General features: G+C 42.7%; 2 protein-coding genes across 2 annotated transcripts in view; both read right to left on the bottom strand.

Annotated features, from left to right (window-relative positions):
- Positions 1-525: 525 nt before the first annotated feature.
- Positions 526-5,772, bottom strand: SLN (sarcolipin). Its single transcript, XM_043579245.1, has 2 exons — positions 5,644-5,772; positions 526-1,147 (listed from the first exon to the last, which is right to left on the bottom strand). Exon 2 carries the CDS (start codon positions 1,074-1,076, stop codon positions 981-983), a length of 96 nt encoding a protein of 31 aa, XP_043435180.1. The 5' UTR covers positions 1,077-1,147; positions 5,644-5,772; the 3' UTR covers positions 526-980.
- A 2,289-nt stretch (positions 5,773-8,061) lies between these two features.
- The window catches only part of SLC35F2 (solute carrier family 35 member F2), a 99,395-nt gene continuing 80,450 nt past the window's right edge, over positions 8,062-27,006 (bottom strand). Inside the window, exon 8 of the mRNA XM_043579243.1 lies at positions 8,062-8,104. Coding sequence (XP_043435178.1) covers positions 8,099-8,104 — 6 coding nt within the window. The 3' untranslated portion in view covers positions 8,062-8,098. The remainder of the gene's footprint in view (positions 8,105-27,006) is intronic.

Raw genomic sequence — 27,006 nt, forward strand, 5'->3', positions numbered from 1 at the left:
ATGTAAATTTGCATTTTCAATTTTCCCCCTTGTTACAGCTGCGGTTTATGAATGACTAGCTCTATGTGCATAATGACAATAAGCGAACTGGAGTATGCTTCTCTTAGATACTTGCTTCATGTTCTAGTTTTACTCAGTGGCAAATAACTTTCCTTATATTAAAACAAACAAGGGGATTTACAGGGTACAATATATATTGTTTGTGAATTTTAAAGGTAAAACACAAGACTTCAAAGAAATTCTGTGCTTTAAGTGGACACTTCAGGCCATGCCCCAGACCGATGAGTGGAATTTAATCTCCCTCTACCCTTGGGACTAGTTTAGAGAGAAAGTTGGAGAAACACCGAATCAACAGAATTCTCTGAAATGTGACAAATCCTAATTGACTTGGTTCCCAATCCTCAGCAGTTCGAGCATCTGGGTTTATCTCATATGCTAGAGATACTGTAACACGTGTCACTTCGATCCCAGCCAAGGGTCAAATGCAGCATCACAAATAGAAGCTAAAATAAATTCCCAAAGTCATTTTGTGGTTGAGTTAACTTTATTCACATGATAGCTATAGGGGTTGACAACGACTTCCTCTAACATTTCTTTCTTCTGGTGAGTTGATTTAGAGTTTGGTTGCAGACAGTGTGGGTTGAAGGGATGTGTGGGTAAGACAGATCAGGGGCTTGTTACAATTCTACATCATCATGAATCATTTAGTTTTAACCTTGTGGCTTGTCTAACACATCTGAAGGAAGAGTTGAGGAGTAAATCTAATGCTCACTGGCAAATACTTAGCAGCCCTTGAGAACAGCATCTTTAGAGTACCCACAATTGATCCTAACACTGGAGGCACCTTGGATATCGTGAGGGAGGGTCAGAAGTGCCTTGGGGTGCCAAGAGAGGCATCCCATGACAGCAATGGGAGCTCAGGGCATATGGCAGGCAGCTCTGGAGAGATGCAGTCAATCCCAGGAGCGTGACATGGCTTCTCAGTACTGATAGGACCTCACAAGGAGCCACATGAGAATAACGGTAATCAGGACAATAGTGAAGTTGAGGAACAGCTCTCGAGTGGATATCCCCATTGTGAGTTGGCTCGGTGAGAACTGAAGGCAGACTCCTGAGGGCGCACCACAGACGTCCTGCTTGTCCTCACCTAATAGAAAGTTACACAGAGAACATGGAAGATTAATGAGCATGCTTTCCTCACTGTGGAAGAGGAGAGTGTCAGGGGCCGAACTGTGTCCCCAACAAAATTCCTGTGTTGGAATCCTGACACCCAGTACCTCAGTGTGGGACTGTATTTGGAGATAGGGTCCTTCAAAAGGTACTTCAGTTTAAAGGAGCCCATCAAGATGGGCCTTAACCCATTATGACTGGTGTTCTTCTGAGAAGAGGACATGTGGACGCAGACATGTACAAATGAAGACCATGTGAAGGCAGGGAAGGCAGCTGCCTACCAGCCAAGGAGAGAGGCCTCAGAAGAGATCAACACTGCCAATACCTTCATCTTAAGTTTCTAGCCTCCAGACTATCTTTGGACTAGAGCCACATTTCCTCCTGGCTCTCCAGCCGGCTGACCTCCCCTGTAGACTTTGGACTTGTTGGCCTCCATAATCACATAAGCCAATTTTATCTATATATCTATCTATATGCATCTCAATATGAACATCTAGACGTAGGTCCTACACACACATACATACACACACACACACCCTATTGCTTCTATTTCTCTGAAGAACCCTGACTAATAAAGAGAACCTGGTTTTGCTACCTAATGTCAAAATATCCAACAAAGTCCTTATTGTTTTTTCCTGTGATGAATGTACAGATGCTTTGGATAAAACACAAAATATTCTATTTTCTCTCTTCAATGTGTGTGTGTGTGTGTGTGTGCGCGCGTGCGCGCGCTTGCTTTTCTTAGAATACCAACAAGCCAGATCACCGAAACAAAATAAAACCCCCAAAGTGGTATGCTTTAGTATCTGTTCTTGCACTGAATTGCATACAGAAGTAGGATGCCATAATCTCTCGAGTTTCAGGCCACCACAGGTCTTCGCCTAACCCTGTGAAAGCATATGAAGCATTTGCAGCAGCTGCGTGGCCTCTTGCAAGCCCTGCATTGGGCATAGAGCCCACTGGGGTCAACCAGAAGTCCCTCGCATAGCAGGCACTCAGTCAAAAGAGCAAGTGTTAACCTCATGGGTACTTCTATTTCAAAAAGGGCTTGTGCCAGCTATTTTTAGTCAAGTGCAGGATGTGCCTATATTGTAAACACTTCAAAGAGCAGGGATGGTATCTTTATAGCTTGTAAGATAGTACATGCGGGAAATCAAACTTTGAGAACTCACGCAATGTAGTCAATCAGATTATTACCTTCGCGAGGGGGCATAATTGGCACTTTGTGCAAACCAAATGAAATTAAAGACTAAAGATAAAATTCTAGATATCTAGATACTAAAATTTTTGATACTCCAAAGGGAAAACGTTTAGGGGGAAGGAGTGTTTTGTTTATTTTGTTAAGGGTGGGAGCTCGGGGAGTAGGAAGGGTTGTTAGTAAGTTTTGACCCTGAATGGCACTCTTAACTATCTAACCAGAGTGAATTACGATTTCTAATTACTGTGTTTATTGTATTATTAATGGACCAAATTATTAACTATACAAACGAACTAAATAATCATTCTTCATAGTATGTAATAGTTAGTATAATTAACATACAAGTTCAAATCAGCTGGTGACAGCCAGTGGATTGTTCAATCTTGCTTTAAAAAAATGGCTGATAAACAGTGGTTTTTGTACCATTTTCCTTTTAATTCTTATCCATCTTTTGGCCCTCCACATGAAGAATACAGTAAATTGTCAATGAAACTCTTTACACAGATTTGCTTGAAGGAGAAAGTAAAATGAAGAAAATGAATGGATAACAGAAGTAGAGAGAAGGCGTTAGAATATACACAAGACCATACAGGAATGGGAAGGTGATAAGTCCAGGCAGGAAGCCAGGAGGCAAAGGAAAGAGAATCATAGTCACACTCTTCTCTATGAATTTTTTAAAAGGTTTTTCGGGTTTTTTTCTTCTTTTTTTTGAGAGAGAGAGAAAGAGAGGCAGCGAGAGACACAGACAGAGTGCTAGTGGGGGAGGGGCAGAAAGAAAGGCGGGGATACAAAATCCGGAGCAGGCTCCAGGCAACACAGGGCTCAAACTCACGAGCCTAGCAGTGAGATCAAGACCTGAGCTGAAGTCGGACACTTAACTGACTGAGCCACCCACGTGCCCCTCTATGAATTTTTAAATAAAATTAAATCCTGGTATGAATACTAATTTGGGTACATGTTGAAGAAATACAGAGATATGCAAAAAAGAGAGAGACAGAGACTCTATTTATAATGATCAACCCGATTCAGTGAGGGCAAAATCACTGTCCCACCAAATGTGCTTACTAGATTAACCTCTTAAAAGAAGGGATTCATGGTCATTTGCCACTACGTGGATGGAACTGGAGGGTATTATGCTAAGTGAAATTAGTCAGAGAAAGACAAATATCACATGACTTCACTCATATGAGGACTTTAAGACACAGAACAGGTGAACACAAGGGAAGGGAAGCAAAAATAATATAAAACCAGGGAGGGGAACAAAATATAAGAGACTCATATATGGAGAACAAACAGAGGGTCGCTGGAGAGGTTGTGGGAGGGGAGATGGGCTAAATGGGTAAGGGGCACTAAGGAGTCTATCCCTGAAATCATTGTTGCACTAAATGCTAACTAACTTGGATGCAAATTTTTAAAATTAATTAGTTAATTTAATTAACTAATTAAAATTAACTAATTAATTTTAAAAAAAGAACACTTAAAAAATAAAATTAAAAGAAAAGAAAAGAAAGGATTCGTGGAGACTGGCCCAAGAGCAACATACTCAGAACATATTATTGAAAGCTGGCCACAGCTCTGTCGGTGTGACCTTCACAACTCTGTGACCTTTACCACTCAGGCAAACATCACCACGATTTTTACGTGTCCCACTATTCCAGCTGAGAAACTGACTCTGAGAGAGAAGTTAGGTTGTTTGTGCCATGACACACAGCAAGGTAGAGGCCAAACTAGAACTGCCAGGCTGCTGGTAGTTGTTAGAATGTGGTTCCTACACAGGAGTGATACAAGAAAGGGTTATGACTGCAGTTAACTGCCCTGACTACGCCAAGTTTGTGTACATCTTCAACGCTTTGGGAAAACGGTTGGACATTTTTTTATTAAGGCTGATAGTGCTAATTCTCTATTCTCCAGCCATTTCACTTCTACTCTAGAAACTCAAGCACGTATGCACCAGGATACACAGCCAAGAATATTCACAGCAACATTTTCGTAATATCCCCAAGCTGGAAGAAACTCAGGTGTTCATCAACAGCAGAAAAGATGGTGAATTGGGATATTTTCACACTTTTGAATTCTCAATAAGATATGTGGATCTCACAAATATAACCCTTGGGCCAAAGAAGAATTTACAAAAGAAACTTAGAATATGACTCCGTTAATACAAAACCCAAAACAAGGAATGTAATCCTATCGTTTAAGAATGTTGAGGGGTGCCTGGCTGGCTCAGTAGGTTAAGTGCCCGACTTCGGCTCAGGTCACGATCTCACGGTTTGTGAGTTCGAGCCCCACGTCAGGCTCCGTGCTGACAGCTCGGAGCCTGGAGCCTGCTTCGGGCTCTGTCTCCTTCTCTCTGCCCCTCCCCTGCTCACACTCTGATTCTCTGTCTCTCAATAATAAATAAATGTTAAAAAAAAAAACTGCTTTAAAAAAAAGGAACGTTGAGATCGATGGTAAAATTATAAAGAAAAGCATGAACAAGATGATCTCAGCAATCAAGGTGGTGATTACCTATGGTAGGGCAGAAGGGAGAGATGATCAGGAATGGATTTCTGGGGTGTCAGCAATGATCTCTTTCTTGGCCTAGGTGACAACATATAGGTGTCGCTTTATAATTACTGTTCGAATTATGCTTAATGATTCTTTACATTTTTTTCTCAGTAGTCTCTGAATTGATGGGCCACCTCGTATACTTCTTTATTTCCTACAGTTTACCTCTTACTATTTTTTGCACTTTGATGGTGAACTTAAATATTTGTATTTAAATGAATAAAGCACAAAGAGTTAAGCCGAGAATTTCTAATGAACCCAATTTAATCAACACATATGCTAATAGTAAGAAGCGCACTTGACTTTCACACACATTTACACCAAAGTTAGGCAGAAATTGAGATTAGCAAGCTTCCATTTTTCTGCTGTTACCCACAAAGACATTTTGGCCTCATAAGTCTTCCCAGGAGTCAAGATCGCACCATACGATCCAAAGTGATTGCCATATGGGTGAAATAAAAACCAGAAAAGCTCTGAATAAACTGACATTGACTTTCTTTGAATGGAGGCTTTGAGAATTAGAAAGGGAGAAAACACATACCAGGAGAGGGAAAAAAAGGAAAGCAAGGATAAATAATACTCTCTACATCTTAAAAAATACTATGTCTAATAGGTATTGCCTGTTTCATTAAGAAATGTAAACATGCCTCAGTGCTTCTCATTTGCAACTTGTACACACACACACACACACACACACACTATGCTAAGTATAAAAATCCTGCTGTCACCTGAGGAGGGTCAAGGACACAAGTGGCTGGGATAGGCTTCTTCTCTTTCTCCAACTTGGGCTCCAACTCCCGCTCGTCTCCCAGGCTCTCTGGAGTCCCAGACTCTGGGCAGGACCTAATGTAGTCTGAGGGAGGTGGCAAGCACTGTGATGTCACTGATGAAACATCTCAGAGGAACAACCTTCAAACGTTTGAGGCTATTTGTGTTTAGGGGGAATACAGAAATATGTTGACTAAGACTCTATTCCTTTGGCTGCCGATTTGTATTACCCACCCACCCCCCCACCCCCCGCCCCCCACCTGGGGACTTAAAGTCCTCTCTTCCAGTTGACTTTAGGTGCCATTGATGTGGATTTTTAATTCATCTTTTGGATCTTCATGAGTATCTCTAACATGTGTTTGAAACCTAATAAACCAAGAGTAATAGACTGATATTAACAGATGGGTGCCGAAATTGGTCGCTCCTCTTACGCAGCATGTGAGGGTGTCAAAATATGACTTCTCTTTACCACCCCCATCCTTAACTATTAGAAATGCGAAGACTTTTCTGTCTTGCACACGCACATCCCAAACCGCACAGGCACCAGAATTCAACAGGCATCTCTGGCTCCTTCAAAACTGACCGTACCCCAGGCGGTGAAACTGATCTCTTCAGTCACCTGCTCTGCATAAGATTCCAGCTAAGCTGTATTTTGGAAGTTTACACATTAATATACAGTTTCATCTGAAACAGCTGTGGAAGCCCTGGTTTATATATCTCTGTCAGTAAACCAATACTGCAGTAAACCCATACTGCAAAACTCAGTCCTTTGGAGAGACCTAGGGGGTAAAAGGAGAGTGCATTGAAATAAGGAAACCATAAGTTATGGAATCTGTCCTTAAGAAATAGAATTGTAGGGGCGCCTGGGTGGCGCAGTCGGTTAAGCGTCCGACTTCAGCCAGGTCACGATCTCGCGGTCCGGGAGTTCGAGCCCCGCGTCGGGCTCTGGGCTGATGGCTCAGAGCCTGGAGCCTGTTTCCGATTCTGTGTCTCCCTCTCTTTCTCTGCCCCTTCCCCGTTCATGCTCTGTCTCTCTCTGTCCCAAAAATAAATAAACGTTGAAAAAAAAAAAGAAATAGAATTGTATAACTCAAATATAAACACCAATGAAAACTAGGCTGTTAAGATGAGTTTACAATCAACAGTTCAGATGTCTAGAGGTCCATGGAGCCCCTTGAAATATTTAACTGGACTTGAAAGCATGGGACCCCAGCAATCGTGTTTGCTCAGCAAATCCCTTCTTTATAGATAATAGAGCAAATGCCCCTCTGAATTCCCAGTTAGGGTCAATCGAAATAATGCATCCCCAGAAGGCTTATCAAGCAAAATTCTTCATGTGGTTGGGTTCAGAGTCAAATCTCACCCCACTGTTCCTCCTACTCCAGAGACGTTACTAAAAGAAAGACTTTCCATTCCATTTCTTCATTTTCAACACAAACCCAATGCTAGATAATGTTAATACAACATTCTGTCACCACATGCCTTGTAAAAAGATAGCTTGGTGAAGTGACAGATAGTATATAATAATTACAGTGCAATCGAACATTGGCAATTATCTGTTGCCATCTGGCAAACCTCTTGAATGTAGTCAGATTTCTGTCTTTTGCCTCCAAGCCCTTGCCAGATCGTTTCAAATGCTGGGAGTGTTTTCTTAGTCACCAAGCCACACCCATACCTTTTTTTGACCACTCAAAATTATTTTGTGGGCAATTAAAAAGTTATATATTTATTATAGAAAAATTGAAAATATTAAATCATAAAGAAAATTTATATCAGCCACTAATCTCACCATCCAAAAGGGTGGGGGGGAATCCTCTCTACTACTCTTTATTCACATTCAGGCTGCACAGATACAATCTCAAATTCCCAAGATATTTTTGGTAAAGGAATCTGATACTTGAAAAACCTGTATCTTTTTTGATGCATGTAGAATCAAATTCATACTATACGATGTATTTGGTTTTGTGCTTAGGGGACAAGCATTTTTTTTTTTTACATTATTCAACACAGAATTAGCTCTACAATATGTAAAACATTAAATACAATGGGGAAATGTTAACATATTCCAGAACAGCTCACCAACACTGTCATTTTGGTCGAACTGGTCAATTTCAATGTAACTTGGAGGGATAATCCTACCACTTAATAACGAGTCAGTTCAATTTGTTTACTTGGTTGTCCCATTTAAGTTTATCCAATTTATACCAGGGACGACTATGCCCAGTACATTGACAAATTCCCGGATAGAGCTTGCAGAAGCTTCTGCATATTAGTGGCTTATCCTGTGATGTCATCAGAGACTGGGGTTACATTGAGAATTTAGCTTGTTATTAGTTTGACTTAATCTCTCCAGAAAAATATGCAAGCCACCCAGTTACCTGGCACGTATTCAAATGCCTAAGGATCTAGAGATCTTCAGATCTGTTAAAAAAAAAAAAATCAACATTACTGTCTCTCATTTAAGAAACTGAAAATAACAAGATTTCAAACCTCAGTGCCAAAGCAAATGCATCCCTTTCAATCAACCTTCCTTAAAGTCTGCTGATATTTTCCTTTCTGTGAGCAATCCCCTTGATTTGACAGCATTCATGCCATATCAACTTTCTTTCAAGGTGCTGCTCTGCCCATCAACAAGAAGACGTATTTAAAAATCTTTGACGTTATCTCTATGCCTATTACTGTAGACTTTAGCCAAGGGCCAAAAATGTCAACTGAATAATATTCACCTTGACACTGATACCAACGATCTAATTAGCATTTATATCCCCTCCGCCCGCTCACCACCACCATACATTCTTAGGTGTAAAACAGTACTCTTTGAGAATTAATGTTGAGTTCTTGTGCCTGGTTAGCAGCTCACCTAGCTTGTTCAATTTATTCCCCATTTCCATCCACCTTTTTAGTTTGGAAAGTAAAAAGTGAACACCTCATGTCAGTCCATGAGTTTTGTGTCAAGTCTATGACACAATGGGAAAAAATCAGTAAGAAATCAGTAAGGCCTGATGAAAGGTGATAAGCTCTTAACACATCATGGTAATGAATATGATGATGACGGTGTCTTTCTCACCTTCACATCTTCACATCCAGCTCGTCATGGAGCTGCTCAGAAGGAAAGAAACCACTCTCTGCTATTCTTTTTCATTATCCCAAATACCTAAGTACAAGCCCAGAGAAAGAGGAAACCCTATTTCTTGAAGTTCTGTCTGTGTCCTTGAAAAAGTAATGATTATTATCTGTATTCTTTTTAAAAAATTTTTAAATGTTTATTTATTTATTTTGAGAGAGAGAGAGTGTGTGCAAGCAGGGGAGAGCCAGGGGGAGGGAGAGAGAGAATCCCAAGTAGGTTCAGCACTATCAGCACAGAGCCCGATGTGGGACTTGAACCGTGAACTGTGAGATCATGACCTGAGATGAAATCAAGAGTCAGACGCTTAACCGGCTGAGCCACTCAGACCTCCTCTTTATTATCTGTATTCTTTTTTTTTTTTTAATTTTTTTTTTCTCAACGTTTTTTTATTTATTTTTGGGACAGAGAGAGACAGAGCATGAACGGGGGAGGGGCAGAGAGACACAGAATCGGAAACAGGCTCCAGGCTCCGAGCCATCGGCCCAGAGCCCGACGCGGGGCTCGGACTCCCGGACCGCGAGATCGTGACCTGGCCAAAGTCGGACGCTTAACCAACTGCGCCACCCAGGTGCCCCTATTATCTGTATTCTTAAACACTTGTGGTACATGTGTGATTTTTGTCTCACTAACTGGATTTTCACCTCAAAGTCAGGGATAGTTTCTTGTATTTATTTGTTCTCTAGCCACGCATCGAACCCACAAAGTATCATAATAGATGCTCCAGAATGTAGAGCAAGGGGCTCAGACCAAGCCTCCGTCATATCGCATCTCCTACTGAGACTCGGACATGTCTGAGCATGTCCAGCAAACATGAGTGGAGGAGGTTGAGGTCAAGGTCAAATCTACTCCAAAGGATCTAGACACCGCCTGGGATAGAACACTCCTCTGAAGGGAGGTGGTCAAGAAGATACATGTGTTTCAGCAACAGGGAGAATAGTCATTCCACTGCACATAACACAGATTTGCTGGTCCCATGAGAAGCAGATGCCAAGACAGGACTAAACATGCAGAAGAAAAATATATTAGGGGAAATGCCTGGGAGAGAAAATACAGAGGGAGGAGGGGAAACTGAGAGAGTCATCAAACAGCAAGAGAAAGAGACAGGGAAAAAGGGAAGGTTGGGTAGAAGCATCTCAGATACTAGAACTGCAATCCAGTTCTCGGGATAGTTTGAGCAGGCTATTAGGAAGCCTCAGGTCACAGTGGTGCGTCAGAGACGGTCCCCGTCTCCCAGGGAGGAGTCAGCCTTCGTATCCCCCCCCCCCCCACCATGCTTATAACTGACTGGGAGCAGCCCATGGCAGGCATAGCTTCTGTTTAAAATGTGATTTTGATTTCGGAGCACAGCAGCTGGGGTCCACCTCAATGATGTCGCTGCGGTGAGAGGCACATCCTCGCGGCCACTGTGCCCACATACTTCCCATCCTGCTTCACTACAGCTCAGAGTCCGGGTCCTAGCGGAGAGAGAGGGCCACGCGTGAAAACCCCGGAACTCTTTTAACAATTTAACCTCCACCGTGTGTAGCGCTGAACGGGACAGAGAGATTCTCACGGACCTCGGCACCTCCGGGGAACCAGCAGTGTACCTTCCTTCAGTGTCACAGAGCCTGGCCGAAGCAGCAATACCAACAGAGGCTTAACCTGCAGTTTGCATTAAGTGGTGCAGGCCTCAGTAGCAAATAATAGCGGAGAGCAGCGCAAGCCGAAAGAGCAAGAAAATTGCAGGCGCTGCGGTAGCCAACAGGACTTGTGCATGGGTACATATGAGCCACCTCCTCAAGTTGCTGGAAATAATCAGGAGGAACATTACAGGGGCAGGCAGTCTTGCATAACAGGCGGGAGCGAGAGCCAGACAACTAGGTATTCGTCCTTTTTATAATAACCCATTTTAAGTCCTGGGTTGGTGAGGTGACACCTGTTAGCATCATTTGACTTGGAACCAATTAAATTCCTCTTCTCTGGAACAAGTATATTTCTGCTCTATAATAAGATTCTGCAAGCAAACAGCTTTCTCTCAGCACATTAAACATAGCAACCAGGGAGAAAAAAAGAAGCAGCCAAAAATGTGTTTACTACTAGGCTAATACCATCTGCCCTCCAAACACTCCCAGATTTCAGATTGGCTTTGATATTTTTCTGATGGGAAATAAGAATTCAGCAGTCTTTTGATGTGTTGTTACTGAGCCCTTTGGGGAGACCAGCCAGACACGCCTACTTGAAACCTTCTGTTTCCTGGTGAACCTGACGGAGGATCTCACTGAATCTCTTTGGAGAACCTGTCAGTCACACTAACACAATTGCAATTTCAACATGAAGAACGAGGATCAGACAAAATTGCTTGTTCTCTGTGAACGAGTCCGTTTTGGCTCTCGCCGTGGCTGTTACAGCAGAGAGAACAAGGTCATGAAGAATCATGAAAATCCGACTCCGCTCTCTGTGAAGGCAACGATAAAACCGAAGCGCCTAGTTTGCAGAAATGTGGAAGATTAGCTGGAGGCAAGCTACCGGCCAGGTTTCCTTTTGGATGAGGGACGTACTATCTCTGGGAGCCATTGGGCTCTTGTTCTAGAGCCTGGGGAGTAACCTAACCTCTTACACTTTTACAGTAAGCGATGTGAAGTCGCCAGGGACTCATATTCTGGGAATTTGAGCAGCTTATCTGGGAGAAAGTGGTTCAGGCCTAGTCTCTTCAGTTCGCATTTTGCTGGTTCTCGCCCTCATTTGTCATTGTAAAGAGACAAGGGGGTCCCCACACCTCAGGCCAATTTTACCTGCGTCCTCATGGGGGTACCCCTTTAGCGCTAACGAAAAGCCAGCCAGCTAACATTTTCTCCTTCTTCTATTCTGCCCTCTTCTGCTAGATGCTACAGCACTCCCCTTACATGTCACTGAGTCCATTTACATGCCACTCCCACTGACTACGAACTCAAACGGAAGACGTGCCTGCCACTTCCCATATGGACGAACGCCTCTCCCAGGCATCACCGTGGCTTGCCTTATCTTGTGCCTCCAAGATGCCCTTCCTCTGCAGCCACCTCGGCTGGGTGCCGCACATTTTGACCATGGCACAGTTAGACTGGCTTCTGGAGCAAAATGAGGAGGGGCAGTGAGGAAGCGTGTCTCTTTCTGTGTGTTCCGCCCTGTTGAGGAATACCACAGGAGCACCTCCTTGCTCTCATGCCACGGTCTTCCCAGACAGGAGTTCATGGGCAAGTTCGGCCAGGGCCTACGTAGAAGTAAGAGGCATCCTGTTATCTCGGACTCACTTCTTCCCTTCCACCACTAACGTGTGATACCAAACTCACCTTCTCTTAGAGTGAATTCTCTCTCTCGGGAGTTGGCTAAGTTCCCAGGGCAAATCGACCCCTATCAGGCCTGCTCTATCGGTACGTAAGACGCGTACTGACGTATCTGGGGATGCGGCACCACACAGCTCAGGCTCAAGCTCAGGCCACACGCCATCAGCATCCTGCGCTTCCTACCAATTGTCTTTCCACCGAGGTCGGAGTGGATATTGCCTTTTCTGCACTCCAGAAGGCGAGCGTACTATTTTGTGTGTCAGCGGTTTCCTGTCGCTCCCAGATGAAGTTCGAAATCTTCAGCTGCAGAGACAAGATCCTACTGTGGTCGAGCTTCTACACTCACTGCTGCCATCCTCTGCAACAATCCCCAACTTGTCAGCACTTCAGACGTTCTCTGTGTGTGTGTGCGTGTGCCATTCCCTTTGATTAGAACATACTTCCTCCCTTCCCTCAACACCGCCTACTTTTGTTTGATGATCAACAATACTGTTGGATTCAAACATCACATTCCCTGATCTTTAAGGCTGGGATCCATGCTGCCCTATATACGACTAATTCCACTCTTTTGTTAGCATTGACCTTCTTGTCCATCTCCCCAGCTTAAGAACAGAGATTGGCTCTCTCACCCCATAGACCCAGTGCCTAGTCAGGTAGTGCAAAGAATGTAGTGGGCACCCCACGGAAGTTTGTTGAATAAGAGTATGTCTGGGGGCACCTGGGTGGCTCATTCGGTTGGGCATCTGACTCTTGATATTGGCTCGGATCATGATCTCATGGTTCATGAGATCAAGCCCCACATTGGATTCTGCACTGACAGGGCAAAGCCTGCTTCAGATTCTCTCTCTCCTCCTCTCTCTGCCACTCCCCCACTCATGTGCTCTGTCTCTCTCTCTCTCTCTCTCTCTGTCTCTCTCAAAAATAAATAAATAAATAAACTTTAAAAAAAAGAACCACTGGGACCTCATCAAGATAAAAAGCTTCTGACAGCAAAGGAAACAATTAACAATACTAAAAGGCAACCAAGAGAATGGGAGAAGATATTTGCAAATGACATAATGGGCAAAGGGTTAGTATCCAAAATCTGTAAAGAACTTATCAAACTCAATACCTGGAAAACAAATAATCAGGTGAAGAAATGGGCAGAAGACATGAATAGACACTTTTCCAAAGAAGACATCCAGATGGCTAACAGACACATGAAAAGATGCTCAACATCGCTCATCATCAGGCAAATATAAATCAAAACCACACTGAGATACCACCTCACACCAGTCAGAGTGGCTAAAATTAACAAGTCAAGAAACAACAGACGTTGGTGAGGATGAGGAGAAAGGAGAACCCTCTTGCAGAGTTGATGGGAATGCAAACTGGTGCAGCCGTTCTGGAAAACAGTGTGGAGGTTCCTCAAAAAATTAAAAATAGAATTCCCTATGACCCAGCAATAGGACTGGTAGGTATTTACCCAAGGGATATAGGAGTGCTGATGCATAGGGGCACTTGTACCCCAATGTTTATAGCAGCACTTTCAACAATAGCCAAACTATGGAAAGAGCCTAAATGTCCATCAACTGGCGAATGGATAAAGAAGATGTGGTTTATATACACAATGGAATACTACTCAGCAATGAAAAAGAATGACATGTTGCCATTTGCAGCAACGTGGATGGAACTGGAGGGTATTATGCTAAGTGAAATAAATCCATCAGAGAAAAACAGATTACCATATGTTTTCACTCATGTGGAATGTGAGAAACTTAACAGGAGACCATGGGCGAAGGGAAGGGAAAAAAAATAGTTACAAACAGAGAAGGAGGCAAACAATAAGAGACTCTTTTTTTGTTTGTTTGTTTTCCGTTTTTTTGTTTGGTTTGTTTTATGTGTTTCTCTTTGTAAGAGACTCTTAAACACAGAGAACAAACTGAGGGTTGATGGGGAAGGGCGGAGGGAGGAGGAAATGGGTGATGGACGTTGAGGAGGGCACTTGTTGGGATGGGCACTGGGTGTTAAATGTAATTGATGAATCATGGGAATCTACTCCCGAAGCCAAGAGCACACTATACGCTGTATGTTAGCTAACTTAACAATAAATTATATTTTAAAAAATAAAAATAAAAATAATAAAATTCAGTTGTTTTTGAATGTGATTATATATATTCTTTAATATTTTATCTCATTCCTATGGATTTAGAACAGAAGGTGGAGATTTCTGCAGGTACTCGTTCTGTCATGCTAACCCAGAAATGTTGCTTCTATTTTTAAAATAAATTATTACTGAAGTAAACAACAAAAACTAAACTTTTAAGCACCTAAAAATCAAGAAACATGAACCTGATTCCCTAACCCTGAGGTAGGAAGGTAGGTGAATCTTTTTGTTTTTTCCAATTCTCTCATTATGCTTCGAATCATCATGTGGACAATTGTGATAATATCTGTCATCACAGTGACATCTAGTACATTCAACATATCTGGTTTCTTCAGTGTGCTTGAGACTCACAAAATTCCTGGAGGAATAAATACAGGTTGTATTATTATCTCCATTTTTCAAGTGAGGAAAAGTAAATGAGCCACACAAGTAGTTAAATGGTCAACCCAGGGTGGAGTCTTTACCCTTTATATATAAAAGCAATGTTTATGGTCATTCAAAGATGCATATTCCAGATCAAGTGCCCATTTCACCAAGTAAATAATTCTCAAACTTTTAGAAAACATTTGTCAACAAAATTCACCCTGAAAAAAATGTTTTAATGGCTTTAAATGAATTATATAACATTAAAAAATATTTGAAAATTACTAAGGAGTGTCACGTATCCAGTCCATAGGCTCTGCTTGGTACGAATAAGAATTCAAAAACATTGGTGGTAACTCTACGGCACCCAGGCACTGATCCAATCTACATCAAGGGAACATCCTTAGTCCCTTAAAGTTTCATGAACAATATTACATAATCTATTTCCACCTGAATTTTTCAAAGAATTAGAAGAGTCTTGATATCATTCGATATGGTGGACTCCAAAATGGATCATTCAGCGGGAATGTATATATTCTACTGGCCTTCTTCTAATTATTAGAAAGTAATAAACAAATAAATAACTAAATTATATATATAAATAATAACAAATTAATAAAACTAAAATAAAATAAGAAAAATATTAGACAAGGAGATAAGACAGAATAAAGACAGAATATTCAATCTGCCATCCTTTTTCTAAGGGTGATAAATCTACAATTCTACTAATTACTGAAAGATGTCAGAGAAATTCTTCTTTTCCATTACGTATGCCCCTGTATTCATTATGGAAAGGAAGATCTTGCTGATAAAGGTCAGTACTTTCTTTTATGAATATATTACATGACTATCAAAGATTGAAATGTGGTCTGGCTGTCATATTTTTATAAACCATTTGTACAATCGATCTTCATAGACAATTTTGTTGCAACAAAATAATTACTACCTAGAACTATCTCCACACAAACTTTTTTTTTTTTTTAACTGGAGACAGAGAGTGGGGGAGAAGGGCAACGGAAGAGAGAGGGAATCTTAGGCATGTTCTACACGTGCTCCCATGACCCTGGGGTCATGACCTGAGCCAAAACCAAGGGTTGGGTGCTGAACCCACTGAGCCACCCAGGCACCCCTCTCGACACAAACTTTTAAATCACATGTATAGCTCCCTTCACTCTTTAAGAATAAAACAAGCGATAAAGTATATATGGGGGCACCTGGGTGGCGCAGTTGGTTAAGCATCCAACTCTTGATTTCGGCTCAGGTCATGATCTCACAGTTGATGAGTTCAAGCCCCTTGTTAGGCTCTGTGCTGACAGCACGAAGTCTGCTTAGGATTTTCTCTCTCCCTCTCTCTCTGCCCCTCTGCCACTCATTCTCTCTCTCTCTCTCTCTTTCTCTCTCCGACTCCCTCCCTATCCTTCCCTCCCTCCCACCCCCAATAAATAAATAAATAAACTTAAAAAAAAAAAAACGGGGCGCCTGGGTGGCGCAGTCGGTTAAGCGTCCGACTTCAGCCAGGTCACGATCTCGCGGTCCGTGAGTTCGAGCCCCGCGTCGGGCTCTGGGCTGATGGCTCAGAGCCTGGAGCCTGTTTCTGATTCTGTGTCTCGCTCTCTCTCTGCCCCTACCCCGTTCATGCTCTGTCTCTCTCTGTCCCAAAAATAAATAAACGTTGAAAAAAAAATTAAAAAAAAAAAACCTATATAATGAGGACTAAATGGAGGAAGAGTTTGTTCTATGTTTAACCTTATTTATAATATTCTTACCATCCTAGATTTGTATGGATTTGTAAAAGCTGTGAGTAGAGAGATTATTCTGTTCTATCTGCTTTATAAATGTGGAAATTAAGGCCAAGAGAAGTCAAATGATGTGACAGAAAGACTCCAGAATTTAGACAATGTAAGAAGCATATCATATATGTATATGTACTTCAATCTCATAAATGACCCACATTATTATCTCTATTGTACAGATAAGACATACTGAGGCTGGGAGAGGTTAGGTAAATGTCAAAAGGCCAGAAAACCAGCAAGTGGCAGACATAGGGTTCAATCCCAGGTTTAGTTCCAGGGTCTGAGCTGTGAACCCTTATGCTATCTGATTGCTAATTTCCTGACTTCGATTAATGTTCAAGATTCAGTAATAGGAATAGCATCTCTTTACCCTCAATTTAAAAGTTTTCTGGGCTTCTGGGTGAAGATAGCAGATTGAACATATGCATCTAACTGTGCTCCCTCTCCAAACCCTACTAAAATAACAGTAGAAAGATTTTTTTTTTGAGACATAAAGCCATAAGGATGAGGAGAATCAAATGGAAAAAAAGCAGCAAATACATTTCAGAAGCTGTAAAGCAAAAGGATGGGTGTAACCAATTTAGCAAAGCTAAGAAAGCTGAATCCTAAACTGGTAGTAGGAAAAGCCAAGAGCCGAGCCGATCTAGATGCTACAGATTGGTGGCGGTGGGGCTCAAAAGTGCGGTGGCTAAAATAAGGAGAATTCTCTGAGAGGGTTTCAAGAAATTGTCAGGTGCCAAGATCTGTTCCTCCCTCCCCCGGCCTTGGCACAGCCAACAATGGCTCTTCCCCCACCCAGGCAGAAGGCTGGAGTTTATTCCCTGGAGGGAGTCTCTGGATTAAGAAGCTGCAGGCACGGTTAAAGAAGTATCCTGTTCACAGGGGAGATTTAAACGAATGCACATCAGTATGGTGAACCCATCTCCCCACCAAGTCCTCTTCTCCTGTTCAGGTTCCAGAAGAGTGGAACCTAAGACTGCACATGAAGCGCCAGGCAAATGATTAGAGAACCTTCTCTGAGGACTCTGAGCAGCCCAAGGAGAAGGGATGCTGATATTGGAATTCCTCAGTGACAAGGCCTCAAAACAATGGAACAGAATAGAAAATCCAGGAATAAACCTACAACTATATGGTCAATTAATCTTCAGGAAAGCAGGGAAGAATATCCAATGGGCAAGAGACAGTCTCTTCAACAAATGGTGGTGGGAAAACCAGGCAGCAGCATGCAAAAGAACGAAACTGGACCACTTTCTTACACCATACACAAAGATACACTCAAAGTGGATTAAAGCCCTAAATGTGAGACAGAAAATCATGAAAATCCTAGGAGAGAACACAGGCAGTAACTTCTCTGACATCAGCCGCATCAACTTCTTACTAGATACGTCTCCCGAGGTAAGGGAAACAAAAGCAAAAATACACAACAAGATAAAAAGCACAGCAAAGGAAATGACCAACAAAACTAAAAGGTGACCTTTGGAATGGGAGAAGATATCTGCAAATGACATAGCTGATTAAGGGTTAGTATCCAAATCTATAAAGAACTTACCAAACGCAACATCCCCAAAACAAATAATCCAGTTTAAAAATGGGCAAAACACATGACCAGATATTTCTCCAAAGAAGGCATCCAGATGGCCAACAGACACATGAAAGGATCTTCATCACCACTTACTATCAGGGGAATACAAATCAAAACTATAATAAAGTATCACCTCACACTTTTCAGAAGAGCTAACATCAAAACCTCAAGAAGCAATAGGTGTTGGTGAGGACACAGAGCAAGGGGAACCCTCTTGGGGAATGAAAACTGCTGCGGCCACTTTGGAAAACAGTATGAAGGTTCTCAAAAAGTTAAAAATAAACTATGACCCAGCAATCGCACTACTAGGTGTTTCCCTCCAAAAATACAAAAACACTCATTCAAAGGGATACACACAACCCCTTTGTTTATGGCAGCATTATTTACAATAGTGAAATTATGGAAGCAGCCCAAGTGTCCATCGACTGATGAATGGATGCAGAATGTATATATATACCATGAAATACTCCTCAGCCGTCAAAAAGAATGAAATCTTGTCATTTGCAACGACACGGGTGGAGCTAGAGAGTATTATGCTAAGTGAAACAGGTCAGTCAAAGAAGGACAAATACACTATGATTTCACTCATATGTGGGATTTAAGAAACAAAACAAATGAGCAAAGGGAAAAGAGAGAGCGAGAAAGAGAGAAGCCAAGAAACAGACTCTTAACTACAGAGAACACACTGATGGGTACCAGAGGGGAGGTGGGTGGGGGATGAGGAGTCGAAGGAGTGCACTTGTCGTGATGAGCACAGGGTGATGTATGAAGTGTTGAATCACTACATCGTACACCTGAAACTAACGTAACACTGTATACTAACTAGAATTAAAATAAAAACTCAGGGGCACACCTGGCTGGTTTAGTTGGTGGAGCCTGCAACTCTTAATCTCAGGGTTGTGAGTTCAGGCCCCACATTGGGTGTGGAGTCTACTTAAAATAAAATAAAATAAAACAAAATAAAACTTGTTTTAAATAAAATAAAATAAAAACTTAAAAGCCAAAAAAGAAGAGAAAAAAAGGTGTCAATAGCTCATACTACAGAGAACTGCATAATCAGAAGCCTGATTCATGTACTCTAAGAGTCTTAGCAGTTTTTAGTCCGCATACTTAAATACTAGCAAAAAATGTAGAAGTTAGAGCCCAAAATAAACAGAAGAAAAACAATGTGCAGGAAACAGAAATTATATGGGGAGAAAACATGCAAAGAAGAAATCAGATTGGTGTCCAACTTCTCACCAGCAACACTGGAAGCTGGTAGGCAATGGAGAAATTACCTCAAAATTCAGGGTTTTTTAAATAGAAAAACCATATCCAACTGAGAATTTTATCCCCAGTCAACGATCCATCAAGTGAAAGGGTAAAGATATTTTCAGACACGCTTGGCTTCAAATAATTCACCTCTCATAAAATCAGTCCCAGATGATGTGCTCCACAGAAAGGAGGGGTTACCCATCAAAGAGGAAAAGGGATCCAAGAAACTGCAGAGTCCAAGGGGACACCGAGATAATCGTAAATGGATGCGGCAAAGTGACATCCGTACCCTGGAAGAAAGGGCCATCTGTCCACACTGGAGTAGGTCAGGCAGCCGCAGGAGACTCCTGGAAAAGGCCAACCACCAGGAAGCCTGATGCGTCTGAACATCTCAAAAGGAGTTTTGGAGAATCAGAGCAAAATTTGGGGTTGAATAAGTGATAAGTGTAAGAAAAGCAAGCAAGCGGACAAAAAGATGTGAATTCTAACCGCCAGGAAAAAATTAAATTTCATACAGAAAATGGAAAAGTAGTCACAGTTTATTACACGGTATTACATGGCTCCACTATGAATAGCATTTCCATAACACTAATACAAAAGAATGAATATGACGCTAAATAACATTAAAATATAACTCTATTGGGAGGTACCCGGGGGGCTCAGTCAGTTGAGCATCCGACTTCGGCCAAGGTCACGATCTCGCAGTTTGTATCTGTCAGCACAGGGCCTGCCTGTCAGCACAGGGCCTGCTTCAGATCTTCTGTCCCCCTCTCCCTGCCGTTCCCCTGCTTGCTCTCTCCCCCAAAATAAATAAATATTTTAAAAAATTATATATAGCTATATATTACTCTATTGGAACATGGTGGGGGTGGGGGGGGAGTAAAAAGAAACAAACTTTTTCTACCCCACTAAGAAGTCAACATAATGCTTAAAACTAAAAACTCAAGGAATAATACAAACACATTATTTAAAAATAAGTAAGTAAACGTTAAATGAATCAGCAAAAAGCAGGAGAGGACTGGCTTCGGAGCACGGAGATGTGCAGTGAGCACAGGATCCCGGTGGTACATGGTGAAGCCAATCGTCACCTCACACTAAGGCACATATAACCTAAAAGACTAAAATGTAGGGGTGCCTGGGTGGCTCAGTCGGTTAAGCATCCGACTTCAGCTCAGGTCATGATCTTGCGGTCGGTGAGTTCGAGCCCTGCGTCGGGCTCTGGGCTGATGGCTCAGAGCCTGAGCCTGCTTCCAATTCTGTGTCTCCCTCTCTCTCTGCCCCTCCCCTGCTCATGCTCTGTCTCTCTCTGTCTCAAAAATAAATAAAAACATTAAAAAAAAATTAAAAGACTAAAATGTAGATCAATGTTTTTAAATAGTATAATATGTTCATTCTTCCTCTCATTCTCTCTCTCTCTCTCTCTCTCTCTCTCTCTCTCTCTCTCTCCTCGCCACTCCCCTCCCCTCTCTTCCATCTCTGTCTTTCTCTTGTTATAAACCTTATGTCAACCCCACCAGCCAATCAGATGGAAAAGAGGGTTGGTTTTAAATACCAAGTTGATTTACTCTGGTAAATCAGTAGAACTCCATTAGACAAGAAAGATCACTTCCTTTCCGGCACTCTGTATACATGGGCCCCAACTTTGCTGGAAATGGAAATTCTAGTTTTATCATAAAACAGCTCCTTTAATGATTTATCTTTCACCCCTGTCTGCAGCCTCCTGTATTTCTTTCCACTGATCCTCTCCATAGAAACACTGCACAATCACATACGTTGAGTTATGACACTTCTTCCAGACTTTATTCCATTTATATTTCTTCTCACTTTGTTCTTTCCCTTTAGCAGATGCCTGTGTTAATATTTGACCTACGCAAGGGGTGTGCGGCCAAAGATAGTCCTCGGTCGCACTGTGGCCTGAGACAGATGGTGGGGTGCCTTAGGGGACTCAGGTTACATTTCCAAGGCGTTCTCATGTAACAGTGTGTGCCTTTGATCAAAACACTGGGAAACACAAACCCTCACGTCCTCCTCAGCACAAACACAGCCAGGACCCTGTTCTCTTGGCCCAAGGAAAGAAAGGTACACCCTTGCTCCGTGGGACGCCATATGCAGTAAACACTCACGTTGTCAGGAGACCCGCGGAGGCACAGGAGGACATGGGCCTGACAGACGAGGGTCTCTGCAGGAGGCAGGCAGGGACCCCCGGAGGGCTATTTCCCCTAGTGTGTGCTATCCCCACGGCACCTGCAGCAGGGCCTGGCACACAGTAGGCATTCATCAGGTACGTGTGTGGAGTAAATTGCTGAGTAAACTTGCCGCTGCTCCGCCTGGCATGCCCTTGACTTTTCTCAGATTAACACATTCGTGCTCATCCTTCAAGATCCAGTTCACTTATCTCTTGTACAGCTTTCTTTGGCCCACTAAGCCCTTTCCTCTCGATGTATCTGCACTTTGAACAGATTCCTGTTGCTTGTAGTTATACCACGGCACTGCAGTTACTTGTGTGCCTGTCTGTCCTCCCCGTAAGACTTTTAGTGCCTTGAGAGCTAAGGTTTTGCCTTATTTATTTCCGTATCCATGATGCCTAGTAGAGTGCCTGTATATTCATCCATTCATTCAACAGGATTTCAGGACTTGTTCTGCTCCAGGCGCTAGAATGGGCTCTGGGGATACAGCGGTGGAGAAGACAGAGCCTCCCATGCCCCCCTGGCTTACACCGTATTCAGGGTTGCAGACAATTAGAATCAGTGTGGCAAGTGCAATGATAAGGGTTGTGAGTGCGCCATGGGATCCCACGGGAAGAGCGTCACAACCAAAATCTGAGGGATCGGGAAAAGCTCCAAGGGGAGGCTTCCCAGAAAAACAAAGACCATCTCAAGAAAGAACAGGAATTAGCCAGGAAGGGTGGGAGTGAGTGTTCCAGGAAGTGCAGCGGGTGTGGGAATGGAAGAAAGCAAAGAAGAAAGGAGGGAGGAAAGGACGGAAGGGAGGGAGGAAGGAACGGAAGCAATGGAAGGAAGCAGGAAGGGCTACTGGATTACTCGTTTGCCTTGTCATATCTCTTATTCTGGAAGGTGGCCTTACCAAGAGTCCTAAGTCACCAGAGGCTACCTGCCACCGCATCTGATTTGGACGGTCTGCTTTCACTCCCATTCACAGAAATCACTGGCTCCTGTAGAGCCAAAAAGGACCTTCAAACCTGGTTGTGTCACTCTTGTAGTACAGGTACAAAAACCGAAGCCCACAGAGGAGAGTCGTAACAACGTTTTGCTTTTTCTTCTCTTCTTACAAAGCATTTCCACCCCTATCCAGCCCTGTGAGGCAGCACCAGTGTTCTTCACGCCTCAGGAAACTGAGGCTCGAAGGGAGCTAGCGGGAGAGCTAGGAGCCAGGTCTTCTGGCGTCACACTCGGTGCTCATTCTGCCACCCCTCAGCTCCTCTACCAAAGTCACACCATTAAGAACAGAGCCAGCGGTGGACTGGACTCCTCATCCAGAGCTCCTTCCAGAAGGCAAGAGCGTCCTGACACCTGATACGGACGGACCACTGCTAACTATCACGGTGTGTCCCATTACAAGAATACTTGTGCCGAACGTCTCGTTCACCAGCAGCCTGAAGGACACTGAGATGACTGGGGTTTTTACCTGATCTTGCCTTGATTTGGTGTGGGGTTGTAGGTCAGCCTTGTTACAAATGAAAAAGACGCTTAATTTTCACTATATAAAACTGTAAAATTTCTGTAACAGCAAGACTATAAACAAAGTTAAAACATAAGCCAAAGACTGGGGCAGGGGGCGGGGATATGAACTGCACATAAAAACAAAGTAATAACATCCAGAGTTTGGGAAATTCCTGAAAGTCAATAAGAAAAAGACTTATAACCCAATAAAAAAAAATGGGCAGAGGATATCAGTAGGCAATTCACAACAAACAGGAAACGCCAATGGCCAATGTACACATGGAAAGTGCTCACTGTTAATGAAGACAGGCACAGTAAAACACTAAGATAACAAACCTTCTACCCCAATCAGATTTATTTTTATTTTTTTTTTTAAATTTTTTTTTTTTCAACGTTTATTTATTTTTAAGACAGAGACAGCATGAACGGGGGAGGGGCAGAGAGAGAGGGAGACACAGAATCGGAAGCAGGCTCCAGGCTCTGAGCCATCAGCCCAGAGCCTGACGCGGGGCTCGAACTCACGCACCGCGAGATCGTGACCTGGCTGAAGTCGGACGCTTAACCGACTGCGCCACCCAGGCGCCCCAATCAGATTTATTTTTAAAAAATTATTTTTTATTAAAAAAATTTTTTAAGGTTTATTTATTTTTGAGAGAGAGAGCATGGGCAGGGGAGAAGCAGAGAGAGAGGGAGAGAGGGTCTGAAGCGGGCTCCGTGTTGACAGCAGTGAGCCCACAGGGCTCAAACTCATGAACTGTTAGATCATGGCCTGAGCCGAAGTAGGAGGCTCAACCGACTGAGCCACCCAGGTGCCCCCAGATTTATAAAAATGTCCAGGCCTAACAACGATGACGATGGAACAGCCAAGAATTTTGCTCTGGGAAGGAATAAAACAATATACACAAAAGCAGCAAATGCTCTATGGCCAAGCAATTAATTCCATTTCTAGATACACAGTCAGATAGATGGGTGACAGATGATAACAGATAGCTAGATTGATTGATTGATTGATTGATATTAAAGAAACACGCATACGTACAGAGGTATGTATTGGGGGTTCAACGAAGTGTTGTTCGACATCAAAATGTTTAGAAAGCAAATTTCAGAATGCTATATACTATATTACCATTTCTATAAATTAAAATAATTGTATAACATTTAATATATATATAAGCAAAAGTGCAAACCCAGACTGAACCTATACCAAATTTATAATGGTTTCCTCTGGGGAAGGACAGGAATATGGTTAAGAAGGGAACACGGGGGTGCCTGGGTGGCTCAGTCGGTTAAGTGTCTGACTATGGCTCAGGTCATGATCTCATGGTTCCTGAGTTCAAGCCCCACATCAGGCTCTGGGCTGTGGAGCCTGCTTCGGATTCTGTGTCTCCCTCTCTCTCTCTCTCTGCCCCTCCCCTGCTTGCTCTCTCTCTCTCTCTTAGAAAATGAATAAAACATTAAAAGGAAGAAGAAGAAGAAGAAGAAGAAGAAGAGAACACGGAGAAGGAGAAGGAGAAGGAGAAGAAGGGAACACGGAGGGGGTGACTGGGTAGCTCCATTCACAGAGCATGTGACTCTTGATCTCAGTGTCATGAGCTCAAGCACCACATTGGGTGAGGAGCCTACTTAAAAAAATAGGGGAGGGGGGAACATAAGGGACTTCAACTTTGTTGGGCTTTTTTATTTTTGTCTCCTTTTTATTTGAGTAGAGTCGACACACAACGTTACATTAGTCTCAAGTGTACAACATAGTGATATAACTTCTCTACATGGGATGCTATACTTCTGGGCTTTTTTTTTCCCATAAAAATAATTTTTAAAAATCTCAATCTAAAACTTAACAGTATTTTATAATTCTTTGTTCATTTCTGCACCAAACTTATTTTCCCAAACATTTTAAATAAGCCTGACATTTCACATGCAATTTTCAAATACTTGCCCTGACAACTCAGTCCTCATCTGCTAAAGAAAGAAAAGGTGTATCAGACCACTTCTGGTATCGCTTTCAGCCCTGACACTTAACCTCCTACAAAGTCTCAGAGGCTTTAAAGAGATTGTGGATGAGTGACCTTTTGTCTGAGTAAATTCTGGAAAGGGGCTAGGAATATACTGTCAGCTGTTACAAGGGAAGGAAGCCCTGGAACTTTTTTTTAATTATGGAAGCTGCTTCTTTTCTCAGCGGCATCACCCGAGAGGCATTCCCCAGCCAGTGTTTTATCTATTTATAATTCTGGGAACCCTATCTAAATTAAGCTTCCACACTAGGTTTAAACGGTGATGGGTCTGAACGTTCTGGTACTGTTTCTTTCCCCCTACCCCTAGCCAAATGCCTTGATATGGAACTTCATTATCACCAATTCTGGTATAAAACACTAAGCTTTGGGGCACCTGGGTGGCTCAGTCTGTTAAGCGGCCAACTTCGGCTCAGGTCACGATCTCATGGTTTGTGGTTTTAAGCCCCGCGTGGGGCTCTGTGCGGTCAGCCCAGAGCCTGGAGCCTGCTTTGAATTCTGTGTCTTCCTCTCTCTCTTTGCCCCTCCCCTGTTCATGCTCTGTCTCTCAAAAATAAATAAACATTAAACATTTTTTTAATAAAAAAAATTAAAACACTAAGCTTAAAGGTTTGGTGACCATATATTGAACCCCAAAGGAGAACTTGTGATTTGACACAGGTTTGATGATGGGACAGGATATTTGCCATCAGCATGATCCCAGCAAGTCGCCAGGCTTGTGGGAGACAAAAGGAACCAGGTAGCAGGTTTGACAGGAAGCCTGGCAGAACCAAGGATTTTATACCTTCAGGTGCACACAAACACTTCTGGAGAAACCCACTAGGGATAAGTTTCATTCAACCAAGAAAGAACTAAGAAAACTTTAGCAAGAGGTCTGATGATGAGCATTTAACGTATTTCATTGTAGAGCTAGGAATAAACCAAAGGTTGGGAAATAAGTGGAATAGTATGTGAACAAAATAAAAACAATGTAACTAAAATAACAAGAGGAGGGACGCTTGGGTGGCTCAGTCGGTTGAGCGCCCGACTCTGATTCCAGTCATGGGATCCTCAACATGGAGCCTGTTTGAGATTCTCTCTCTCTCTCTCTCTCTCTCTCTCTCTCTCTTTCTCTCTCTCTCTGCCCCCTTTCCCCTGCTTGCACAGTCTCTCTCTCTCTAAAAAAAAAAAAAAAAAGAAAAGAAAAGAAAAAACAGGAGGAGAAGAGACAGAGGAGAAAATAGAGAAAAGATAACTGACTGAAAAAAAAAAGATGCCTTTTCAAACTGAAACATTATTTGTTTTAAAAAGAGAAACTAGAGTTGTTAGAAAGGATTTTAGAACAAAGATAACTGTTATATGCGCCCACGTCCATTGCAGTATTATTTACAAATAGCCAAGATGTGGAGGCAACTTAACTGTCCGTCAATAGATGAATGGATAGGAGTGCCTGAGGGTCTCAGTGGTTGAGCATCTGACTTCAGCTCAGGTCATGATCTCACTGTTCATGGGTTCGAGCCCCTTGTTAGGCTCTGTGCTCTCAGCTCAGAGCCTGAAGCCTGCTTCTGCTTCTGTGTCTCCCTCTCTCTCTGCCCCTCCCCAGCTCCTGCTGTCTCTCTCCCTCTCTCAAAAATAAACATTTAAAGGGGCGCCTGGGTGGCCCAGTCGGCTAAGCACCCGACTTCAGCTCAGGTCATGGTCTCGTGGTTCGCGAGTTCAAGCCCTGCATCAGGCTGACAGCTCAGAGCCTGGAGCTGGCTTCAAAATCTGTGTGTCCCTCTCTCTCTCTCTGCCCCTCCCCTGCTTGTGCTGTCTCTCTCTCTATCTCAAAAAAAAACAAACAAAAAAACCATTAAAAATAAATAAATAAATAAATAAATAAACATTAAAAAAAAACAGATGAATGGGTAAAAAAAGTGTATATGTACATATATACAATGGAATGTTATTCAGCCATAAAAAGGAAGGAAATCTTGCTATCTGCAGCAACGTGGATGGACATTGAGAGCATTAGGCTAAGTGAAATTAAGTCAGACATAGAAAGGCAAATGGCATCTGAACTCATTCACATGTGGAAGCTGAAGCCAGCAA

Source organism: Prionailurus bengalensis, chromosome D1 (assembly GCF_016509475.1).
Source record: "Prionailurus bengalensis isolate Pbe53 chromosome D1, Fcat_Pben_1.1_paternal_pri, whole genome shotgun sequence".
NCBI classification, from domain to species: Eukaryota; Metazoa; Chordata; class Mammalia; order Carnivora; family Felidae; genus Prionailurus; species Prionailurus bengalensis.